Here is a 9,898-nt window from a genome sequence, read left to right as displayed (position 1 = left end):
TTACAGCAATCCAAAATATATTAAATAATGAAGGTGCCAAAGGTGGGGCATCAGCGAGGGGGGTGGTAAGGAAATAACCATCATAAGTACTGGGTAAACAAATGGGGATGATGACCAATAAGTTTCCTGGACCCGATGTGTTGCATTCGAGTATGTGAAAGAAAGTAACTACCGAGATTGTTAGTGCATTGGTAATAATCTTCCAAGAATTCTTGATTTCTGGCAAAGTCCCATGGGATTGCAAAACTGCCCACGTAACACCCTTATTTAAAAGACAGACAAAAACAGGTAACTATAGGACTGTTGGCATGTGTATTTGGGAAAATTTTAGAGTCTATGATAAAGAATAAAATAGCAGAGCGTTTAGAAGTGCACATAAAACCAACGAGACTCAACATGGCTTCATGAAGTGAAACTCATGAATGACAAATGTATTACGGTTCTTTGAGGAGGTAACCAGGAGGTACATAAAGGTGTTGTGGTTCTGTTTGCCGAGCTGGGAATTTGTGTTGCAAATGTTTCATCCCCTGTCTAGGTGACATCCTCAGTGCTTGGGAACCTCCTGTGAAGCGCTTCTGTGATGTTTCCTCCGGCATTTATAGTAGCTTGTCTCTGCCGCTTCCGGTTGTCATTCTTGCTGTCCGCTGCAGTGGCCGGTTTGTTGGGTCACGTCGATGTGTTTGTTGATAGAATCTGTGGATGAATGCCATGCCTCTAGGAATTCCCTGGCTGTTCTCTGTTTGGTAGATAAAGGAAAAGCAATGAAAGTAAAATATTTGCATTTCCAAAAAGCATTTGATAATATACCATGGATAACGCTGCTTGGTAAGAGCCCAAAGTAAACCGAATCCACAGGGGATAGTGGCATGGACCTCCTGCAGTTAACACAAAAATGCAGATAGCACAATAATAGGAACACCGATCCATTACAAAAGTCTACACAACCTTTCACTGCAGAACAACAAATTGGAACCAACTTTGCGAGTATGTGGGTTTGTGAGTAGCAAATCTCTATATAATTAGAAATAAGGATAATAGAAAAGAGCAGTTGAGATTTGGAATAAAGGGGACATTTTCTAGATAGCAAACTACGACAAGTTGAGTGCCACCGGGAACAGAACTGAGACCACAATTATTTAGAATATATATTAATTTGGATGAAGAAACTGATTGTACTATGATGTGGAGGAGCCGGTGTTAGACTGGAGTAGACAAAGTTAAAAATCACACAACACCAGGTTATAGTCCAACAGGTTTATTTGGAAGCACTAGCTTTCAGAGCACTGCTGCTCCTTCCATCTGAAGCAGGAGCAGCACTTCAAAAGCTAATGCTTCCAAATAAACCTGTTGGGATATAACCTGGTGTTGTGTGATTTTTAACTGAATGTTAAAATCACCATGTTTGCAGATGACACAAGATAGGTACAGTAGGCAAGTAGTGAGGACACAGAAAAATATTGAGGGGTTAACTGAATGGGCAAAAAAAATTTCGGATGGAATATAATGTGGGAAAACATGAGGTTATGAACTTACGCAGGAAGAACTGAACAGCTGAGTGTTATTTTAAGGGGAAAAACTGCAGAAAGCTGGAGCACAGAGGGTCCTACCACATGAATCACAAAATGCTAATATTCAAGTGTAACAGGTTATAGAGATGACAAATGGTACATTGGCCTTTATTTCAAGGGGAATCAAGTATAAAAACTGGGAAGTCCTGTTAAAACTAAGGCACTGGACTGATCACAGCTGGAATAGTGTGAACACTTCTGGTCTCCTTATTCAAATACAGAAAACCAAGTTTTGGAGGCAGTCCAGAGAATGTTTACTAGGTTAATCTTGTGAACAAAGAGGTTTTTCATACAAGGGCAGATTGAGTAGGTTGGAATTGTACTCATTGCAGTTTCACATTATGAAACATTATCAAAATAAATAAGATTCTAAGGGAGCTTGATGGAGGGAGCATGTTTCATCTTGTGAGAGAGTTTAGGACCAGAGAACACAATCTCTGAGTAAAGAGTCACCCATTTAAGATCGGGACAGGGATGATTTTGTTTTAGTCTCTGAGTGTAATGGCTCTGAATTCTTTACTGTAGAGGGCTGTCAAAGCTGGGTCAATAAGAATATCAAGGCTGAGAAAGACATTTTCTAATCAATAAGGGAATGGAGAAAAGGCAAGAAAGTGAAGTTGGTGCAATGCTCAGTGGCTAGTACTGCTACCTTGCAGTTCCAGGCCCCCAGGTTCAATTCCACCCTTGAGTAACTGTCTGTGTGGGTTCCCCAGTTTCCTCCTATAATCCAGAGATGTGCAGATCAGGTAAATTGACCATGCTAAATTTCCCATTGTGTTAGGTGCATTAGTCAAGGCTAAATATAGGGTACGGGAATTGGTCTGCGTGGGTTACTCTTTGGAGGGTTGGTGTAGACTTGTCGCCAAAGGGCCTGTTTCCATACTGTCGGGAATCTAATCATGTCACAATGTACAGGCTAGGTGGATTAGCCATGGTTAATGGGTGGGGGTGTGGTTACAAGGATGGGGTGGATATGGGTGGAATGCTCTTCAGACTCTGTCGGAAGCTGCTTAACCTGCTGTGCATTTCCAGCACCACACTCTGGACTCAATGGGCTTAATGGCCTGCTTCCACGTTGTAGGGATTCTATGGTTTTCAGAGCAGCTAAGGTATCAGAACACACTCGATGGGTCGAATGGCCGACCTCAGTTTCTACGTAGTAAGCTTCCTGCTTCTAAATGAGCCTGTTGGACAATAACCTCTTGTTGTGTGATTTTTAATTTTCCCCAGCGCAGTCCATCACCAGCACCTCCATATCTCAGCAATATGATCTTCTTTCTACAGTCTTTCCTGCTTTATTGCTGCTGGTGGGATGTTACTCGCATCCTCCATTGAGAAGACGTTCTCCATATTTTTTTAATCCACTAGAGGGCTCACAAACTCCACGGTGAAGAGAAAACTTTTTCGAGGAAGATGGAATTGGGAGATATTAAAGATCCATCCACTTTTGTAATTTAACACAAACGAATGGATAAATAAAGAGGAAAGCTTGTTTTTTTCTCCTTCGCAAGTCTCGGGTTTAGGTTCAGTTTGACATCGGTGGTATTGACAGTAAAGCAAACCACAGCAGGAAGGGGCGATTGATTTTTGCGTGTGCAAGCAACAACGAGAAAGTGCTAAAGAAAGCCGCTTCTGTGAAGAGAGAAAGGGAAACAGAGCGAACGTTTGCAGTCCGATATGACTTCGTTAAAACTGGCAGGTTAGAGACCTGCAAACGGTCAAACCTGGATGGAAGTTGTGATGCACAGTGCATCGCTCAGCTTCGAGCAAACGCTATATGCAAGAGAATCGGGTGACAATTTTTCCTCCTGAAATCTGGGCGAAGCTGCGCTCGATCCAGCAGTAATAATATGTACTCAGCACCGAATTGCAACATCCTCTGAGCAGGGGATGTGCGCTCGTGTTTGTTTTTAAAAAAAACAGGAGGCATTCCTTGAAATAATAAACATCGTGATCAACTTTACCGAACAGTTTGGAGGATTGTTCACCACCATACACTTTTGCAACCCTCATGTGTGCATTATATATATATATATATATATGTGTGTGTGTGTGTGTGTGTGTTTGGTAGCAGTATCTCAGACTGGGTAGGGGGAAGTGAGGCGGGGTAGGGAAGGCAGAGTTATGCAGAAGTACAGTGAACATGACACATGTAGCACAGCCCCTGTGGCCGGGGCGGGGTGTTGCTGTGAGTCCAAGGAGTTGCTTTGAAAAGCGGCAAAGGAGAAACGACAGAAAGCCGGAGAAGTTTCCCACCGTGACTTCCTAGTTTGATGCAGCGCCTACATTTCTGTTTTTTTTTTGTCGGGGGTGGTGGAGGAAGAGTCAACCCTGTTCTTGCAACTTGTTGATTTGCTGAGATCCAACGTCACACACCCAGCCCGACTCAACAGAGAGAGAGAAAAAAACCCCCTCTTCTCCCCACATCCAGCAGTTCACCGGCAGCAGACAGTGTGGAGTAAGGAGGGAGGAGGCAGGGGACTCTCGGAGCCAACCTCGCTCTCTCAGCCTCTGCCTCTCCGCTTGGAAATGGCTCTAGCGGACAGTCTGTGCGAACTGGCGGACGGAGAGTCTCCATTCCCGGCCGTGGTGGAGCTGAACGTGGGCGGGCAGGTCTATGTGACCCGCCACCGCACTTTGGTGGCGGTGCCGGACTCCCTGCTCTGGGACATGTTTAGCCGCAGCTCCCCGCAGGAGCTGCCCAAGGACAGCAAGGGTCGCTTCTTCCTGGACCGGGACGGCTTCTTGTTCCGCTACGTCCTGGATTACATGCGGGACCTGAGGCTGGTGCTGCCCGACTACTTCCCGGAGCGGAGCCGGCTGCTGCGGGAGGCGGAGTACTTCCAGCTCCGGGAGCTGGTCCGCCTGCTCGGCCAGCAGCTGGAGCAGCCCACGCCGCCCGGCGAGGACGGCTGGCCGGACGGAGGGAGCAAGGGTCCGCCCTGCGGCGCCAAGCCCCGCCTGGCCGCCTCCTCCGGCTCGGCCACGGTGCCCGCCAGCCCGGCCAGCTCGTCCTCCGACAGCTGCCCGCCGGCCCGGAGGTCCGGCTACATCACCGTGGGCTACCGGGGCTCGTACACCATCGGCCGGGACTGCCAGGCGGACGCCAAGTTCCGGAGGGTGGCCAGGATTACCGTGTGCGGCAAAACCTCCTTGGCCAAGGAGGTCTTCGGCGAGACCCTGAACGAGAGCAGGGACCCCGACCGTCCCCCCGAGAGGTACACGTCCCGCTACTACCTCAAGTTCAACTTCCTGGAGCAGGCGTTTGACTTGCTGGCGGAGGCTGGTTTCCACATGCTGGCGTGCAGCTCCACCGGGACCTGTGCCTACGCCAGCGACCAGGGAGAGGACAAGATCTGGACCAGTTACACCGAGTACGTCTTCTGCAGGGGGTGAATCCACCGGGAACGCGAACAAAACAAAAAGATCGACCCCCCTTCCCTCACAAATGAATCTCTCTCTCTCTCTTCAGTGCCATGGTGCCTGTCCTGCCAAAGGAACTGGGGGGGAGAATTATGTGACTAGCCACCACGTCGGAACGGACCTTTACCTTAACCTTTCCCTTTTGTGTGAGTACTATAGGACAGTGTAGTGAGGCATCAGCGGTGTGGTTAACACTTTCAGCAGGTATTTGCCAACCGGCGATCCTGACACATCCCAACGGTGTGACAGCTGGGAGGGGAAGCCTTGCTGCTGGAAGCTGTGGTTAAAATAGCGTTCTTTTAGCGACTGCGATTAGAAGCAACCCATTAGCACAGAGCGATAACATTTAGGTAATTTTATTCCACTGGTATGGAGGTGCACAGCAAGAATAAATGTTCCGTACTCAGCAGTCTCCCTTGTTTAATTTATTACAGGGTGGGTTCTGTAGTCACTAACTTCTCCCACCAAGTCTCTCGGGATGGTCGCTTTTCGGGTATAGTTATTCAGGGGAGAGAGGCAGTCTCCGGAGGTGCCCATGATCAGCGTGGTAAATACTATAGGCATCTGCTTACTATTCACTATAGTATTCTGTTTGCACACCAACTCTAGTACAAAAAACTGATGACATAAAGTTAAAAAAAAGAGAATCTTTCGATTGTAAATTGTAAGCACATTGTTTATAAACACGCAAAAGGTAATCTTGCCATGTTGTGTTTAGCGTGGACTAGTTTATAGTGCCTGAACTAGCTGCAACTTCTCAAATGTTGTCTGCCATTTTGGAAATAACATTAGCAAAGATTAAACCTTAAACACTATAAGCAGAGATTCTCAACGTTGGTAATTTTTTTAAAAAATAGTCCTGTTTCTTTTTCCTTTAAACACATTTTCTTTGCTGCAAATTATTGTAGAACAGAAGGTATTTTGTGTCGAAGTGCAAAAAGTTTCCATCCATAGAGCAGGAAGTTTCCCTTCCTCACTTAATGCTTTCTGTAGATGAAAGATATCACAAGACAGCTGAAAAGCTTGCATTACAAATTATATTATTCTATCAGCGATAGGTTCTACTGAATACAGCTAAGTAAATCATCCCCATCCTCTTTAGTATTTAGGATTGTAACTAAAGTCCAATAATGCACATGTTTGGTGTTTGGAACTTTTTTAACTTGTAAAATAAACAGCAAAATATTCTGTAGTGTATCAAACTAAAGACCAGAGAAAAATATACTGCCCAGGCCTTGAAATATTAACAAAGGACTGGTAATAAGTGGAACAAGAAATTTCATACAATAAATGGAAGACAGTAGATGGTTAGGGACCAGAAGAGGTCAAGAGGCATGTAAATTGGAAGGATTTCAGAAATTAGCAGGAGAATTCTGAATTCTTGTAGAAATTACAGTTACTTAGAAATCAGCAACATTTGCAATAAACATTGGTTTTGGATCAGTCACAGGATTATCTTTGATGGTCAGCTTTTTTTTGCCAATGTTCTTCTGTCCATTGGCTACTGATGTATTGACACTTTACTGGGCTTTGATTCAATAGCTTTAGCCAAGTGACCATTGCTCATCTGCAGAGCTTGGTGGTGACTGTTAACAGCCGAGTGTTGTGTGTGGAGAGGGCCAAGGTGCATTTCTCAGTAATGTTAGAGTGACCAACTCAGAAGCAACCATGGATTAAGTTTAAGACTTTACTTGTTGTGACTCATCTAATCAGTGGATAATCTCAAAATCTGCAATCATAATCAATAAAACTCATCATTAAATTTGATATCACTTCTGGCAAATCCATACACCCAATATTTTATGATTGACAGTTGAAATGTCCACACCAGCTTTCCAAATCATGAAAACCTGTGAGATTTACATCTGTTTTTGTGGTAAATCTCTGTAGTAGTGCTAATTTATTTTTTCCACCTAATATTTGTAAACATATTACTCAATGACAAGAAGGAATACCATGAACTCGGAGGCTGATTTCAATCTTGCAGTCAAATACATCTAGCTTCCATTCAAGAATAATGTACTGAAATGTACCTAATTATGAATTTTTGAAGTATGATTCTCCAAATGGATCATTATTAACCACTAATTAGTAGCATTTTAAAATATTAAAATCTATTTTCACACCAAGGATGGCAATCCAATGTCTTATTAAAACAGATTCTGTTGGAGTGCTACTATATAAATTCATTTGCCAGCTTCATTTTTGACATTGTTCCTTATCTTAGCTAAGTTGCGTTGAAGGCATCAAATGGAGGTCCACAAAGAGGGAAGGATGAATAAATATTCTCAGGCATCACCCAGATAACTGCTGACACAATGGCATTGATAGAGTTATACAATCTAGGTCATTTGCTTTTCACAGGTTATTGTGCAAGGATTGCAGGCCAAAGAGGAAGGGTGAAATGGAAATGAACATATTAATAAAGTTTCACAATTTGCACACAATCTGCAATCATTATAAGCAAATAATGTAACAGTGGTAAATTCAATGTAAATTACAAACTGCATACAGGTTTAAAATTGAAAGGTTCAAAAATGTACTTTGGCAATTGTATCTTCAAAGTAATCTGAAATAGTTGAATTTGTAGCATTTTAACAGACGTATTTTCCACTGTCATTGTTGATCAGTAACTTATGAATAATAGAATGGGAATCCAGTGGTACTATACCTTTGAAACAGCTGTTGTAAATGTTTTGTCTCATTCCCACAGATACTGTGGAAGTGGAGAGAAAGATCATTTCATTTACAAAGCAGACGGAGTGCCAGACTAGGTGAATTGTGGGATCAACTGTTAAATGCTTATTTGCAGACATATTTGTTTTTGTTTAATAATATGTTTAACAATGTGAGAAAATATAAATCAATTTCAAGTATCCTGTCAGGTGGATAGGAAGGACATTCATTAATCAAAGGTTGTGCTAAAGCAGGAACATTTTGATTTTATTCTGGGGCTGTGACTGTCAGCCAGGAGGAACCATGTGGGTTGGCAGAAATTTCAATGTAATGGAGAACTTTGTCTTAATCTGAGACAAGCCAGCGCTACGCTCACAAGAGAAACTGATAATTGTTGGTCAAACAACAGTTCACATTTATTTTGATGATGTGACAAAGGCTGAACTTTGAATCATTCATTGGTGTTTGCAGGAACAGAAACACTGAAAGAAAGCCATACTGTTTGAGAAACTACAATGCACAATGTATCTGCTAGATCATTACAATTTAATAATTAAACTGTTACGTAAATTAAACCCCTCTGTTGTCTTTTCTGTTTCAGTTCAATTTTACTTAACGATAGGAGCAAATTACTTAATGATACCTCAGCCATGTGGCAAAGTACTACACAGGCATTTGCTGTGGGAACTCTGAAGTTCCTTATATAGCTGAATAGTTGCTAGCAGAAATGTTTTCAAGCTTTTCCAGTGAAATGAGTCCTTTCATTGTGTGCCAGATACCTCACAATGCCTAAACTGAGTTCCTAACAAGTCTAATGTTTGCTGGCTGAAAGAAACGCTTCACAATCTGCAAAGAGGGAATTTGCATTTTGTTCAGAAAAATTAAAACAAAGTCAAGAAACACAGGAGTGTCCTTTCGTCACAAAACATGGAAATTTATATTGTCTTGAACTGTTTCCTGAGATTAATGTACTATTGATAAGCTGAACAAGTGCATATCCCTCAAAGATGGCAATCAAGCAGTTTCGTTAACTGATCGAATTGGAAAGGGAAGATAAACACAGCATAGCACTTCAAAGATCAGGATCAGGGAATGTAAAATGAATGAGAATAAAAACAGGTGTAATTTTTGTTTATGAAATGATTAATTGTTGGAATAAGTTGAAAATGTGTTGCTGGAAAAGCGCAGCAGTTCAGGCAGCATCCAAGGAACAGGAGATTCGGCGTTGCGGGCATAAGCCCTTCTTCAGGCCCTTCTGTTTCAGTTTAATTCAGCCTGAAGAAGGGCTTATGCCCGCAACGTCGAATCTCCTGTTCCTTGGATGCTGCCTGATCTGCTGCGCTTTTCCAGCAACACATTTTCAGCTCTGATACTCCAGCATCTGCAGACCTCACTTTCTCCTCCTAATTGTTGGAATAATCAAGCAAAGTAAATACAGGGAATCCTGGTTCACTCCATTAGCGTTTCAGACTTTTCACTCTTGATCAGAGCAGGAAAACTAAAGTGCTGCTTCTTCCCCTTATCAATGATCACGACCATGCTTCTTTGCGATAAAGAATTAGAGCCAGGTTACATTAATTCAGGCAGGAAGTGAACTGCAGTAATTGCTCGTTCGATCTTCCAAAACGGCATGTTAAACGAAAGCCACTTTCCCACAAGAATACTTAGAGTGGGTTACGTTCCTGGCCTGAAATTTTCATTTGAGCAAACCTAGTCACTTCCTTGAACCTAACTGGACGTCAGTCTTAGTGACTCATGCTGACCAAGTTGTTAGTATTTCTCAATAGTTCACGATGTTGTATTAACCTAGTCGCCGCTTTCTGTCTCCATGCCCAGAACCTCTGCTTTGCTGTTTATCGCCTCCGACTCCACCCCCGAGTCCCCTTCCTCCTTTCCCCACTGCCCCCACCTTGCTCCAAGCCGCTCGCTGCCTCCTTCCTCAACTCGCTGCTTGCAACTTCCTTCTGCAGCTTCCTTTTTTCTTGCTGCTCCTTCTGAATCTTCGGTGTGAGAGAGAGAGTAGAAGGGAGCAGGCGTGGCAAATTGAGAGAGAAGTGTAGACCAGAAAGGGTGGTTGTGGGTCAGCGAGCGGGGGCGCGACCTAAGTGCTGCAGAGGCAAGATCGGTAGCTGTAATACAGTGACTGTGGCGGCAGTGCTACTGAAGAATGTTTTGATTAAAGAATGCTTGTACATTGACCAAACATCACTGTAACCATACTTCAAGATTCC

The 9,898-nt window shown here is 43.4% G+C and overlaps 1 protein-coding gene across 1 annotated transcript; it reads left to right on the top strand.

Annotated features, from left to right (window-relative positions):
• Nucleotides 1-3,691: 3,691 nt before the first annotated feature.
• On the top strand, nucleotides 3,692-8,242 carry LOC132816396 (BTB/POZ domain-containing protein KCTD12-like). The gene has a single exon (XM_060825908.1). It carries the CDS (start codon nucleotides 4,098-4,100, stop codon nucleotides 4,962-4,964), a length of 867 nt encoding a protein of 288 aa, XP_060681891.1. The 5' UTR covers nucleotides 3,692-4,097; the 3' UTR covers nucleotides 4,965-8,242.
• Nucleotides 8,243-9,898: the final 1,656 nt, after the last annotated feature.

This window comes from Hemiscyllium ocellatum, chromosome 6 (assembly GCF_020745735.1).
Source record: "Hemiscyllium ocellatum isolate sHemOce1 chromosome 6, sHemOce1.pat.X.cur, whole genome shotgun sequence".
Classification (NCBI taxonomy): domain Eukaryota; kingdom Metazoa; phylum Chordata; class Chondrichthyes; order Orectolobiformes; family Hemiscylliidae; genus Hemiscyllium; species Hemiscyllium ocellatum.
Note: the sequence above shows the minus strand (reverse complement) of the source record. Positions and strands in the feature narration are given on the sequence as shown.

Coding starts and splice junctions, on each gene's coding strand:
- LOC132816396 (XM_060825908.1), top strand. CDS start 4,098: ATGGCTCTAGCGGACAGTCTGTGCGAACTGGCGGACGGAGAGTCTCCA.